At 39.8% G+C, this 15760-nt stretch overlaps 1 protein-coding gene across 1 annotated transcript in view; it reads left to right on the forward strand.

Moving 5' to 3' along the window:
- DNM3 (dynamin 3) overlaps positions 1–15760 on the forward strand; it is a 144297-nt gene that overhangs the window by 105154 nt on the left and 23383 nt on the right. The window contains exon 17 of the mRNA XM_035900753.1: positions 2288–2399. Coding sequence (XP_035756646.1) covers positions 2288–2399 — 112 coding nt within the window. The remainder of the gene's footprint in view (positions 1–2287; positions 2400–15760) is intronic.

The following is a 15760-nucleotide window of genomic DNA, read 5'->3' on the forward strand; positions in this document are numbered from 1 at the left end:
AAAGCGGTTGGCTAAAATCCCTTCTCCTACAGCTATGCTTGAAGTAGCAAGTCACCAAATGCCAAAAAGTTTAATATATAACATGACAGTCCTGAAAAAATGTTTTCACAAGCTGGTGTCATGTTGTTTTGCTCTTGCAGATAAGTATTTTTGGAACTTCCCTATCGCTGTGTTTTACAGCCTTTATTTGCTCTATTGTTATTTTTAGTCATCTTTTCTAAGAGTACCCTTTTACCATTTCAGCTTCCTATTTCTTCAGAGTTATAGCTGCTTAATTAACTTAGCCAAAAAACTTACCTCAGAAAGTTTCTCCTAGCAATAAATTAAAACTTTTTTTTCTCTGGCGATTTCATTTTGCTTCTCTTTATTTTTATTAAGTTCTTTGTTTTGTTCAGTAAATGTGGACTTGGAGTTCCACAGTATTGCAAAAATTCAAGTGTTTTGTCATCAGTTCAAGATGACGGCATCTGAGGAGGTCGTCCAGGCTATTATTTGCCTTTATGGCAGGACTAGTACATTTGGAGTCAGGGAAGAAAAAGCTTTAATTTTAAATTTATAATCATTAAAAAAAATCTGTAGAGCTTTCAATCCTTCATACTTTTGGTGGCTTTGACTAAACTACAGGACCTAACCCTTTAATGTCTCCTTGGTCCTTTGCGGTTTCTCTGGGAAGGAAGCGCAGGCGTGCTGCCCTGAGCGGCACTGAAGCACGCTCCGGTGGCATCTCTGATCCAGGTACTTGCAAGGAGTAGTGCAAGCGTGGTGCTGAGCACGCCTGCCTGTAGCCATTGAAATTGGTGAGAATTATGTCACTGATGTAAGGAAATCTGCATAGGTCCTTTATTCTTTGCAGTTTTGAAAGCAATCTATACACCTGCTAAAAATACCTCATTTCCCTCTATTCAGAGGTGGATATACTCTGGTTGCCATACGATGGTTTCATGGCTGATAATTTAATGATTAGGTGCCATGGCTGCTTCATGCTCAGGCATGAATACTTACTTTTAAATTAAAATTACAATTTTTCTATGTGTTTTTTATCTGTTTCCTGAGACTACCCCTAAAAAGCAAGGCTAGGAGCTGCCTGGTGACATTGTTGGTAAGGGAGAGGCACTTCTGTGAGTGGGATTTACATCAAATCAGTTGTACTCCAGTGATGTGATGGTGAAATCCCACCAGCCCCGGATGCTAAAGAAATTTGTCTAGGCAGTGATAATAATAGCTTTATTTCCTGATTCTATAGCGTACTGCAATTTTTTTCCCCTCAAAGTATGTGGCAGAAATGACCTCTGTAGTTGCATAATGAAACCAAAGGACCCCTTGTCATTGCTGTCTTTGAAAGTGAAGTAATCTCCATCAACCCTGTCCCATACCCCCACTCCGCCTTCTCCATAGCTTGCTAAGGAAAGAAAACAGTCTGGTTGTGATAGAAGATTGATTCTTGTGCAACTGTTAAGATCTAGCAAAATGTGGTTTCCTAACCTTTGTCGGCTAAGCTTGTGGCCTTTCCTAAAAAGGCTGTTGGCTGACAAATTTACAGCGATCTGGTCTGTGTATAGAATTTGAATTCGGAAACTAATGGCTAAACCGTAAGGGGAAAATCTGCTCTGTTTATTGGAGAATTTACAAGTACCACCTTCCTACATATTATTTTTCCTCCTTTCTCTTTTCTTCCATTAAGTGATTCCCTATATTTATCTAATTATATGAATTACCTGCAAGAGGTGTTACTTAAACATGTCCCAGTTTTCTTACTATGACAGCAGACATCAGAGGTTTGGTTTTTTTGTTTAAAATATTTGGTAATCATCGTTTTCTTTCCCCATTTGCCAATGATGTCTAAAAGCTAAAAAGGGTGTATAATGCACTGAAAGGACTTAACATGGGGAAAAGTGGCATCATTAATTATTTTGATATTTATTGGTTACAGCAGCAGTCGGACGCAAGACATGCAGTTTTGTTGGTGTATCTTCTGTGTTTGTCCTCTGCATCACAACAGCCTTTTTTTCCTAAAAATGCTCCATTTTGGCAAAAGCTGGAAAATTGATTTTAAGTAGTTTCACAGTGCTTTCAGATGATTATTATTTCCAGAGCTGTGCTGTAGCATTCTGAGATATTTTTAAGTACTCCATGTAATTATTAAAACAAGCACCTGTCTCATAAACTCTGTTGTCCAAAACAATTACCAAGTAATTTCTGATCCCAAAGGATTTTTAATTTAAAATGCTGTGTGCACGATACAGAGTAGTAAAATGCTAGTTTTACAATGTGGTGCTCTTTGTTCTAGGAATGTTTACAAGGATTACCGTTTCCTTGAGCTAGCCTGTGACTCCCAAGAGGAGGTGGATAGCTGGAAGGCATCTCTGCTACGAGCCGGTGTCTATCCTGATAAATCCTCAGTAAGTTAAACAGCTCAATAGTTTTCCAGTAGCTGCTATGTTTGTGTCAGAAAAAAACATTTATATTGTCTGGGAAAACACAATGTCTGCAAATATCTCTAGAACCGGTAGCCTTTTCATTGTACTGTTCTGTGGTAATTTTGAAATATTCATAATGAAATATTTTAAGATCAATTTGTGTGTCAAACCTCAATATTAAAAAAAAAAAAACAAAACCACAAACCAAACCTTCCAAAATGTTATTCATTGGATCTGTGTAGTAAAAGCACTGGGCAATTTGGGGTTTCCTGAGCTTCGTTATTTCTATTAATGTCTTCTACAGTAAAGATGTGCTTTGAAGAGTTTATTCCCTCAAGCTCTGTATTACAGAACTGACAGAAGCATTCCACACAATCACGTATATTTATTTTCCTGATTCACTGCATGGTTTTTGTGTATGAAACACATGCTAAACCTTTCCAAAGGCAGTTTTACTCAGCTAATAGTCATGTGGAGCAAATTGAACAGGATACAGTAAAAAAGCCTCTATTAATTTAACAGAAAAGATAGAAAGTCAGGAAATGGAATATGACCAACTACCATTTCATATTTTTTGGGCTTAGTTATTTTGATATGTAATATCAAGTGAAGGTTTTGAGGAGATATATCCAGAGAGAAGGCTGACTAGCAAAAATACCTGTCATTTGAGCTTTTGAAAGTTTCTCTAACGCATGGTTCACCTTTATTCAGTAAGTCTGCTGGTCCACTACATTCCTTCAGTGGAAGATCTGTTCTGAGAAATGATGCTTTGATTTTGATGGAATTTGTTGTTCTTCCTGCTTGTTTTCCATGGGAAGGTCAGGTCCCTTGAGTCCAGGGTCTTGTGCTGTCTTCTCTCTCTTCATCTTTCTCTTCCTCATATTTCCCCTACTCTTGTGATACCTGCACGGCTTCCAGTATAATTCTGTCAGCATCTCCTCCAGCTGCTATTTATGCAAACAACCCTCAGCTTCCTCTCTTCATACCAAGTTTCAAGGCTACTGTCAAAAGATAAATCCTTGAACTGCTGGATTCTCCAATTATTATAGGAATGAACAGTGATGATGAAAATGATGATGATTTTTTAAGAATAGTTCAAATGAAGATTTAGCAGGAGACCTACCAGGTATCTGAGAATTTACCTTTTTTTTAAAAAAAAATTTTTCAGTGACTTTTCAGTATGTTGCCTGGCCCTAGATCAGTTCTTGCCCAAGACCATCAGATGTCATTTTACAAAGATTAATTACAAGAGGTTACATAATTAATTACAAGGAACAAAATATTGTGGTGGGTTTTTTTTTCTTGCTCAGGTTTTAATAATGATGTCAAAAAAGCCTGTTACTGCTTCTGGTTTAATCTTGTATTCTGTGACATGTTTATCATATTCATATATGTTACTTTATCTTTAAACAATTCAGACTGGTTCGTTACAAAAACTTCTCTTCTGTCTTCCTGTCTCTCCTTTCCCCCTAAAAATGTTTTGTATTCAAAATATATTTATAAAGAATTCTTGTTTTTGTTTAAAGTTGGTCTGTCAAAGGAATCTTAGATACAAGATGAGACACTTCCTTGAAAGGCAAAAGTAGAAGGGAGTCAAAATTCAGTTCTCCTTTGAGCTGGAATTATCTTTACGTTACAAACAGAGTGAATATTATTGTTCCAAACCCCTGTAGCTTGAAATTCACCCACTAGTCTATCAAGCTGTTCAGGAAAGATGCTTGATGCTACTGTAGTCTTGCAAAGCACTTTGTTCCTGCAGGACTAGAGGTCCAAATGTGGACCACAAGTCTGCTGTTAAAGTTGTGAATTCTGCAAAGCAAAAGCTCCAAGGCCCAGGGTACCTTAGAAGCTCCGGTGGAACTTAAATAAAAATCCGCAGCAGTTCATTGAAATCCTGTGCATACTCCTCAGTTTCACACCTTCCTCTGACAATATAAAATAGTTTTAGAGACACCGCCCCCCACCCCCAGTCTTTTATTCTTCTTTGAAGATTTGGAGACCATGTTTTTATGTAAGGGAGACTGCCAGGAAATGGCAGCATCTTGCATTTACTTCAGTGCTTCCCCACAGCTTTGCAATCTCAGAGTTAAAAAGGCAAAGAGGTACCCTAGCCCCTTCCCAGACTGACCACCTCGCTCTTTTTCATGTGCGACTCACAGCTGGTAACTTTGAGTATCCAAGGCTTTGGCACCAGAAGTAGAAAAGTTGCTGCTTAGAAATGAAAAATAGATTAATAGTGCTGTAAACCTAGAGTATTGCAGTGGTGAAGCTGGCCTGCTTTCTGTAACTGCCAGAGTAGTGTGCGCAGACTGGAATTTGAAAGCTAAGCTGTGTGCTTTCATTAACAGTTTTGCTGCTTGCGTACAAGGGCGCTGATGTAAAACCCAGCACGGTTGCCCCTAGCTTGGTTCCTTCTGCAGTGGCAGGAAAGGTAGGAATTTGTCAGTGAATTAGAGAGATTTGTTCTGAATTCTCACCAGGGGCAAATCTCTCAACTAAGAATGTTAATTTTCTGGATTTTTTTTTTTTTAGTAGTGCTACTTAAAATCGTGTGATTACAGTGGTAATGGGGCTCAGTACTTACTGCTGCTAATACGAAGTCCCTATTACTAATTTAATCCTGTAAGTGAAGTCCAAGGTTGTTGATTTTTAATTTCTCTTTTTGCTTAAATAAATCTCATTAATCTATTAAGTAGAGCCAGATATCACCCCATTCTTCCATTTCCTCACTTCATTGTGCCTGCCTTCCCTGGCGCTCTGCATATGGGGATGCACATTCGCGTTCATATATTCACTCTCTTGTTAACTATCTTTAGTCACCCTTCAGTGTTGCTCTGTGAGCCCCCGAATTCTTTTGCAGTTTGCCAAGTCACCTCCTTCCCCCAGGAGATTTGCTTTTGTCAGGACGTGGGCTTTGACAGCCACCCGGATAGCAATGAAACAGTGTTTTTATTTTTCCAACCCATATGCAAGTCAGCTTGCTTGATATAAATCACAATGTGGCCAATTCACTTTGACACGGGATATCCATTTACCAGCTGACTTTACTGCTGGGTTTCTAGACTGATGCATCCAAAACTCTCCTTTTTGAAAAAATGACTACAACTTTTGTGACTAACCTTTCCAGACTGTATTTCTCAACTGTAGGCTGGTGTTTATTTTGGTTGACTTCCCACTGTATAATATACACTGTTCATGCCAGCTCATGGCAAAACTCACAATTAAAAAAAATAATAGCACAGATGTTTGTCATAATTTGCTCTGCACACTTTACCTTGCTAGCACCGTCCGTTCCTTTTCCCCTCTCCCCTCGTGCCATCTCCTCCTTATTTTTATGACTAATCTAAAAGTTGAATATTTGCTTTTTAAAAACCATTGGATCGTGAAACTTTCCATTCATTAGCATGTCGTAGGGAGGGGCTGTCATGCAAGGGTAAGCAGACATGTTCAGTGGGTTGCTTTGCATACTGGAAGTTCAGTATTATCAACACACGAAAATCCCTCTGGCTTCTGTCCCATCCCTGGATCATTTCAGGCCTCATTTTCTTCTCCCTTGTGTTAGTGTCCACCGACTTCCCAGGAGCTGCTCCTGATTTACAATGAAGGAAGCAAAAGTGGAATCAAAATGTTTGTGTAGAGAGGAAATTTTGAAAAAAGAGCGTGAATTTACAACTTTGCCGAATACTTTAAATCCTTTGCAAATGTCCTATCCTCCCCAGAAGCTGTCTAACTAAAAATTCAGTGAATGTTCTTTGAGTCAGTTCCTCATTTGGTTTGAGCTGTTTCCAGAACTGTACAACTTAGACTGAATGCATGTAAAATAAATGTATCTAATATTTCTTTTTTTTCCCTCTTTCCTCCTTGCTGCATCGTGCAAAGGGGAACAACAGAGTAAGTTGTTTGTCCTTTTACAAAATCCTTTTGTGTCCTGTCTCGAGGTTTTTATCAGGAAAATTGATTTCCCTTTTGGTCCACACAACTATTGCCCGCATACTCTTAACAGCAAACTTTAAAAGTGTGGGTGCAAAAGTGTCTTCTAGAAAACTTTTGATGGCTCTTTGTTTTAATTTTGGGGAAGGAGATATGTTAAGTGTTGCTAAGTGGTGTTTTTTAAGGCGGTTCAGTAAGAATGATATTATAAAACAGTATTGGGACCAAAGATTATGAAGGTAGAGTAATAAAGACCTTCTGAGGAAAGGTTACTACAGTCTGATGAAACTCATTACAGCTGGATTTTTTGACCATACATCAAAGCTTGTATTAATGGGCAGTTATAAAAACCCAGCACTAAAGTCTTAAATAACAGATTTGCTGGCGTTGTTGGCTAAGCTGAACTAGATCACTGTACTGGCTTTGAAGGTGCCTTAAAATGGATGGAGGAGGGTGGGGTCAACATTTGACTTGGCTTCTAGACCCTTGATGTGTTCCAGCTGGACAGCAGCAGAAGGGTGTGGGGTGTGGAGAGGGAGAACTGAAATATGCATGGTAGGGTTTTTTTGAAAGTAAGCAGCACATAAAAAGACAGTTTTGCTGATGTTGATCTGATAAACTAAAAATCAAGCAGTTCCCAGGGTTAGTACTTTTTAATGCCATTTTTACTGAGCTTAAGAATGGAAATTGTACATCTCACACTTTGGAATATGATGCAGAGATAGTTTGTCATACCATGGAAAGAAGTTATACAGCTTTTGTGCTTTTCTTTCCCCCTTCCTGTTTTGGTATATTAACCCTTAGGAAGATATAACTGGAGCATCAGAAGATGCCTCCTAGCAAATATTGAAAGTAGCCACTGAAATATTGCCTGAAGCATCTCATTGTGAGCTTGAAGCATTTCTGGGTATTTGGGAAAGACCCAGGTGGGTTTTAGATGTTCTGAAGGTTGGGGGATTTTGTATGCTTTTATTTTTTGTACTTTTAACCAGTTTTTGACCACTTCTGTCTCCACAGTAACTGGGCTCAGAAGCACCAAAAATCTTCCGGTTTTTTGGCCTGAGAAAAAGGGGCTCTTAGTGTTGGGTGGGGAGGGGTTAAGAGAAGGGATGGATAGACGGCATGGAGAGAGGGACTTTGGATAGGAGGTGGTGTGAAATGTAAATGTTAACTGTGTACACTAAAATGTCAAGGTAATGTTTATAATGTTTCTTTACGATATGCTGGCTTAAGGCTTTGCTGCTACAGTGGATGCTGATCTGATTTCCAGAGGAAAGAGGTTAGACTGTAGATGCTCTGTCAAGGAAAATGGGGATAGAAGGGGCACCAAAGAGCTCTTGGGGCTGGCAGAAACAGAGTCTGAAGGCCAGGAGTTGCATGGACCAGCTCTGTTCTCCAGATACCTGAGCTATGGGGCACCCCAGGGAGGTCAGGACCAGTAGCATCTGACATAGACTTAGTTGCTAGCATAAGGTAGGATACCCATAAACAAGTATAAGAGAAACCTGTGAGATGTGAGGATTGGTGGAGCCGTTAGCTCTCCTTTCACTCTGAGCGAAGGGCAATTCTTGCTGTAGGTTCAGAAACATTCTTCCTCTGGTCTGGGCTGTCAGCCAGAAGGTAACTCCCAAAAAAAACCTCCAGAAAGCCATCCCAATCTTTCTCTTGGACCCAGTTCCTTGGAAGAATTCTTGTATCCTCATCTTTGTCCCCCCCCCTTCTCTTTCACACAGGTCATTCATGCTGCATTCTGGAGGTTACATTATCCCAATTAGACCGATAGAATTAACCTGAAGCTGCCTGCAGGGGCTCAAACCCCACAAACATCTTGAGATTTCTGCACCTGGTGGCATGGAAAATGAAATGGGTAAACCTGAGAAGTGACAAGAGAGTTTTTGAGAAGGGGTCAGGGGAAAAGAGGAGCAGCAGATTGAGGATGATGATGGTTTCTCAAAGCTTCTTATAAAGCTTTATGCTGCAAAGCTGCATAATCCTTCCTTACTGTCCTGATACAGATTTACTGGGTAGCTAGCAGAGCTGTAACACTCCTACTAGTGCTGACTGGTGTAGCGTTCATACTGTGGATCATGTCGTATGTACATATGTAAAGATACTGTATCCACCTATTCAGATTGTGGCTGCTTTTATACCTCTGGCTTAGCTTTGCAGTCTTAGATTTACAAAAGTAAAAATAAACATTGGAGTAATGAGTTCGTAAGTAAAAGGGGGGGAAGGGAAGTAAAGAGGGTTTATAATCGTCAGCGGACTACTAATCATCTTTATTTTTACTTTTTATTGTTGCGCAGTCATTAATGTAAGTGAGATTTCTCACATGGTTAAAGATAAATATATCTTCAAAAGCTTTGTTGGATAAAATCTGTAAAAGGGTCGTGTAGAATGAGGTAATGGAGACCTACCTCATTCAGCAAGCACATGTTGGCAAGCCCCATCTTACTAATATTAAAACTGAACTCCACTCGGCAGCCTTGCACAGAGGCAGGAAGAGTGGAGCATTGTGCAGAGTTGTGTAGAACATTGTAGCTTCAGTCCGGGTGCTGAAGACACGGGAGCTGTGCATCTTCAGCAGCCTCATTTAAAAACCGAAAGAAAATCCCTCCCCCCCCCCCCCAAACAGCCCTCCAGAGCTTGCTGTTTGAAAGAACAGCAGCAAAACCTATGACATTCTCATGAATTCCATTTTCATTATACTTCTAACATTGTTAGACTAAAAGGTTACATATATGCTGTGGCCTTACGAAATTTTAGTTCCAAGTCTGTAAGTCCCTAGGCACTTAAGCAGTAAAACAACAACAAAAAAACAAGCCCCCGAAACACAGTGATGCTTTTTAATATAAAGAATTTACCTTTCCTTTGTTATCCTTAAGCCCTGAATTAACTAGTCATTTCTGCTTAATTTGAAGGATCAAGCACTTTAATGCTGAGATCAGACCTGAGAAAATTCAAATTGGAAAATACAAACCTGATGAAATTTCTTTTTGTGGATAAAGTGACAACAGAGTTCTTATCTTCTAATTATTTTGCACTACTATACTTGCTGATACCCTTTACAAAGCATGTAAAACTAAGCAGGTAAATAATATATTTGCATATCAGTTAATGGAGTTGTCACAATGTGGATAATACTGCAGTTAGTGTAATTTAGTTTGAATTTGCTGTCGAGAAGAACAGAATTCCCTTTGAAAGGAGAAGGAAAATACTCTCTCTGCCAGGTCAGTTTGCATGTTATTCCTTAAAATAATTCTTGGTGACATATTAATTGCTTAGACTCAAGTTTGTTTTTTTTTTTTATTGTTATTTTTTTATTTTGGAGGAGGGTTAGTTTTACTAAACCCAGATTTTCAGATCAGCTACTTCATTAAGAAGACCAGATGTACTACTGTCTCTTGAGACAGTCCTGGAAAATGGGAACTCAGTGAAGTCAGGATACTCATTATACCTATGTATATGACAAAAGCTGTCTCTGTTCATCTGTTTCATACTTGGCTGTTGACATGTAAATGCAGATATAGTGCAAGAAGCCTTATGCATATTTGCATTGTAATAAGGCTCTGATGCTTTCTTTTTCAAATTCGGCCATGTTTCTGAAGGGTCTGCAATTACCTCCTAGATATAAACTCTGACTCAGCCAGTTACTGGCTGTGGTGATGCTCTACGAGTGCCCCAGCCAGATTCAAACTGAAAGTAAGTGGTTCTGCTCTGGGATTGTTGAAGTCCGTGTTGGAGTTAAGTTCCTAAAGTAGAAAAAGTAAAGACTCTTTTGGGTTTGTTGCGTAATAGTAAGTTGAAAAGCAAACTGCGCTGATAAGTCAGAGGGTAAAACGGTATAGACAGAAGTGTAAACTGTGCATTTACTGGTTTTACTGTTTTTTTTTAAACTAGTATATTTTAGAAAACTAAGACATTGAATTCTAGGAAGAGAAGAATCCGCCTCAGTTATGACTAAAATTGGCTTCAGGCCCACTAGGTTTAAAAGCAACTTTTAAATGAAGAAGTGTTAATTTTTTTCTTAAGTGGAAAAATGCCATAATTTTATAGACAGTGTTTCAGTCATTGCTTTGAACAGATGAATTGAATTTTACAATGAAATCACGGTGTAAAGGAGTAGATCAAGCAAGGAAGTGTGCATGCATACACATGCTGGGTCAAAAGCAGTCCAAAATACAGGGAGGAAAGGAAATGGCAGGCTGCGTTGCAGTCCCTTTCTTGCTGCCTCACTGTTTCAACGATGTGAAAACAAGTTTCAGATGAAAACTATCTTCTTGCTCTCCTAAATATTTACTAGTATAAACAAAACCTAGATGTAGCCTTGTTCCCTGCATACTCCCCGAGAAACAGAGCAGCCCTGGTTTATATTCTTGAAAGAGTAAAATAATTGCTGGCATGAGAGGGTTAAAAATGTACAGGGAAAAAGAGATTCATAGTATTGCATCAGTTGCACTGACTGTAACAAGATGCAGGCTAATGGGCTGAATGATTTCAAAACCAGTCCCAGCGAAGCTGGTAACTGCCTATCAGGGGTCGGGGGTTCAATAGCTGTCACAGGGTTTTACATTTCTGCTGTTAAATGGGACTGCTGAGATTAAGCAAACTCCAGGAAATTTAGAAATGAGCAAACATTTCAGTAATTTATTCATGGTGGGCTCTTTGCTGTGCTTTTGGCAAAGAATCTGCATATTGAGAATATTTTTAAATTCTTCGTTCTTTATGGCACAGCTAATTTTTGCACCACTTCCACTCTGGTGAAGGATTTCACTGAAGCTCTACAGAAAGGTGAAAACTCTCTGGTTGTGAAGTTTCAGATTATGGAATGTGAATGTCAGCCTTATGCTGGACATACAGTCAGCTTTCCCTTGGGGAAGGCAGTGATACAGGCCAGCCTCTAAGGATGCTTTCCCAGCCCTGCTCAGTGAGCACTAAGAGTTGGCTGGCAGAGAGAAAGGTGCTTCTGGACTGTGCTGCACCAACCTCTGCCACAAAGGTGCTTTGGACCTCCAGGCTGATACCTGCAGCTGGAATCCCTGTGTCTCCAGGTCTCAGAATAGCTGCAGCCAGGAAGGTCCGATTGCCCCTTTGGTGCCACGGTATGGGGTCACCCACAAAGGGGACTGAACAGACGGGGAAACACACTCACAGGCATCACAAGACTTTGGGACAATCCTAAAATATCTTCCTTGTCTTCCAAGTCAGTAATTGCACAAAAACCTACTCATGAGTAATAACTGGGAGTAAATAAAAATGTGAAAGATTTTTGTCTGCCAAAAATGTCACCAGGCTCACGCTTCCATAGCGTTTACAGTGTAACAGGAAATGTAGTCATTGGACATGAGGGTGGAGGGCAGCTGGTGAACAGCCAGATACTTCTTTTTTTCTCATTTACAAGGGAAAATAAGATGATCAGGAGAAACTGAATGCTGTTTTCCCTGTCTCCATTTTGGACAAAATCTAAGATATGCAATGTTTAGTCTGATACATAGTTCATCCTGGATTTCTTTAACCTTTCCCGCCTATCGTTTTTTTGTGGAGACAGGTTTATAATTACTTTCCATATGCCAAGTCAGACTCGAGTCCCATGTTCTGTGTGTAAAATCCCCCATTCTGGAGCTGCATTCTGCACTCATGTAACTCTCCCTCCACGGTGGTATGTTTTCCTGTTCTGTGGTCACTCCTCAGCTCCTGTCCCACCTGTTTCCCAGATCCATTGTGGCCTTTGACTGACTAATGTCTTCCCTGTCCCTCTTTGTTTGTTGTATTATATGACACTTGATACATCGAGTGCACTGATTTTGGAGAATTGGGATTTCCCGCTAGGAAGAGCTGGCTATGGACATTTTGTGTGATTCTTCGATGACTTTCACACCCTTGTTCCTAAAACCCCTGTTCCTGCAACAGTGTCAGGACAACTTGTTCCAGAAACAAGTGGTCATAGTCTGTTTCCTTCACATTCTTTCTCTTTTAAACTCAACCTCTGCTTTTCCTCTTGTATAATCAAGTTATCTGTAATTCAAAGAGAGAATTGTGTCATTGAATGTGCTACAAAGTTCAAATAACGTGTTAAATTATTTGAGCAGGTATAAGCTCTCTGATGGGTAGATACAAAGTTATCATGAGCTGTTGCACAATGTGTCAGGCCTGTATCAGACCCTTTAAATAGCGGATATTAAAACTTCCTAGTCACATTTGTGGCAGAGTGTTATCTTGACCTGATGATCAGTTTTTCTGTATCAGTTTTTCTGTCAGGGGTTTCTATACTGGGTGGCAGCATGCCTAAGGGCAAATCAACTGAAGAAACTAACCCAGAGCATAGAAGATCAAGTCCATGAGAAAAATTAGTCTTATGCAATGTAATTTGGCATTCAGTTGTAGTTTGGTGGTTTAAAATTCTGCTTGATTTGCAGACCTAGGCATTTTCCAGTGGAAGGAGGAACCTCCATATAACGAACAGAAGCCTTTCCAGTCACAGACCAGTTGTCCCTAGCTGTGTACTGCAGGCACTGTGTAGAAGTAGACTGTAGTTGCTCAGGACCATGGTCTGGAAACAACTGCTGTATCATATTTCTAAATTATAGTTATTAAAGGTTATCTGGCTGATTCAGATAGCAAATTCTCAGCAGCACTGTGAGTGAGATTGTCCTTAGCTCTGCTATGAGGGCAGTGAACAAAATGGCAGAGGCCACCTTTTTATCCACTTCTGCAGCTGCATATAATCAGACATCCTCAAATAGCTCAACCTCTCTTTCACATCACCTGTGACCTGAGATGTGGCTGCAAAACCTCAAGAGATGTGAAGTGCTAATGCCAGCTCTGTGCACCAAGGAGCTCCATGGGCATAGTTCCTTGCTGTTCCTCAGCTGAGGGCTTCAATGTAGGTAATGGTCTGACACTATGATCAATGATGCCAGCAGGCAGCCTCAAATGTCTTGGTGTCTAGAGCTGTGGGATTATACATGGTATACTTATATGTGGGCCACTGTATGTCTCTGTATGTACGTACGAGTAACCAATGTCCTATGCAAAGGTAAATTCTTACCCTCATTTGTAGGACTTCTTTACTTCTAGAGCAATTCGTTTCTGGTAAAGGGCTCACTGCTGATTAAAATGTTAAAGCCAAAGCTAACAGTGAGAACAAAATACAGCACCATCTGCAGTCCTTAACACCATCTGTGTTGCCCTTGGTATGGCGAAAATCAAGGCTCTTGCTTTAGGAAGCTCGTCGTTCACTGTCTTCTGTAGTTTGAAAACATCAACTCTCTATCTGTGCTCCTTGTTATATACTGCTCTGCAGGAAATACCTCTTAACCTGATGAGTGAGTGCATATGCTCAGAAATTGTTTAATTGCAACCAATCTAGGTCGTGGAAAGGCTGGAAGATGGGCATGGTGAAGTCAATGGCATCAACTTCCTTCCACAGAGTTAGAATTTCACCCGTTGTGAGTGGGTGTGTTGTCCTTAGTGTTGTACGTTTTTAGGGGATTGTTGTTTTTTTCCATGCTTTCTGTAGTCTGATTAGTGTTCTGCTAAAATAAAGTTCTCCTTTCCTAGAACCAGTCTTGGGATTGTCTGATTGGTGCTGTGACTTCTGCCCTATGTCGTATTTCTTTTATTTAGTTCCATTTTATTTGTACAGTTTCTTTTGTAAGCCACAGCATGATGCCTTCCCAGCAGCTGTTTTTAATATTGTGAATAGATACTATTTGTCTAGAAGCTGCAGTTGTGGACCAGGATCCCATTTTACAAACTTAGAGTAAAACCATGTTCCTTGCCGTCAAAGAATGACATGAGAGAATCAATGGATAATTACAGAACAGTGTCCTGTCTGTGTCTTTTTTTAAATGTTTGTCATTAGCCATTGAGTGCCTGTGGAAACAGAGGGTCTTGAGGCAAACTACCTGTTTGTCACTGATCTGACTAGAAGAGGACATGAGATTTAGGATCATTTTGTTACTAATGGATTCTGTAAAGAAGGAGCATGATTTCTTTTCACAGGAGTTCTCCCTTCAAGCCTGAGAAGGAAGTATTATGAGTGGTTTGGAGCAGGTTTGGCAAGAGGTGGTGGTCTTTTGTTCTTTAAAAATACCTCACTAGCATCTGTTGAGTATGCAGTGATTTCTTTCTGCCTGTCTTTTAAGAATAAGTGATGATTAATCCTCCCATTCTGCTTATTTACAGACTGTCCTCAATTTATCTCTAAAATTTGACACGAGTTCATTTGACTGTCTGTCCTTACCTGGTGGAATCATCTCAGCTTGAAATATGATTGGAAATTTGCTCAAGTAGTTTTGTTGCATCAGTTATTCAAGTGATTTAAAATCAGTAATCCTTGTGAACTAGCCTAGGTGTAAGCATGCATGTGAAGTCCTCCATCCTTTTATTTCAAAGGGTTTTACCCCCAAGACAGAGTGTGTTTGTGTGTGATTTTTCAAAGAACCCTGGTGTCTTTGCTCAGGTATGCTGAATGGGTTTCCTTTAGTGTATACAAGGATGAATGTTTTCCCATCAAAATTCAGATCTCTTCTGATGGGATCCCACTGGGGAATTGCATGTATTTGTAGGGAACTGTGCCTAGAATAATCTGTGACTATTCCTTCCAAGTCTGGATCTCTTGACTGTAGACTACTTCACTCTCCCTTCATAGACAGTGGGTCTGTGGAAGCAGAAGCTCAGCTGTCCTGAATGCCAGGTTCCCAGGTAATTTGCTATGGACAACATGACAGTAAAGCAAGGAAATTCAAATTTGCAATGGAATACTTATAGACATCTTTTCTTTGGATTGCTGGGTTTTCAGTCAAAGTCATTCCTGCCTATGCTTTTTGTAGTTGAATCTTCTATTTTGGATGTTGGAATGGTTTACTTGACCTAAAAGATGCTCCTGTTTTAAAGGAGTTACTTATAACTTTCTTGCAGCTGCGGGGTTTTTTTTCTGGGAGAAGCTCTTGCTTCTTCAGTATTGGTGGCCTTTAGACTGCTCTTTCATAGCTTTTTATAAAATATATTTCATCAGTTATAGAAGACCATTAAACTGTCTACCAGAGTTTACAGACAGTCACAAATACCTGAAAGATTGTCACAAATACCCTGTTCCTTCCAAATTCAGCCCCCAACTGACAATGGAAAGTTCAAATACCAGTTCAAACGTCAGTGATGGTACCTCTTTTGTTGCTGAGCATTTTGGTAAAAACACCGCTTTACTATGGTAACTCCACAGTCCTTTGGGAATGACTTTTCAATGCTTCCAACCTGCAGTTTTTTTCTTGACAAGCTTCTGGCTATATCCTGGAAAATTTCTGGAGTCTGCTATGGATTCTACAGCAGCTGAAAATATGGGGAACAGCATAAACTAAAACATATTATGTTCAATATGAAAAGGAATAACTTTGGGCAGGAGAGGTTTCCAG

This window comes from Egretta garzetta, unplaced genomic scaffold, assembly GCF_000687185.1.
Source record: "Egretta garzetta isolate BGI_Z169 unplaced genomic scaffold, ASM68718v1 scaffold598, whole genome shotgun sequence".
NCBI classification, from domain to species: domain Eukaryota; kingdom Metazoa; phylum Chordata; class Aves; order Pelecaniformes; family Ardeidae; genus Egretta; species Egretta garzetta.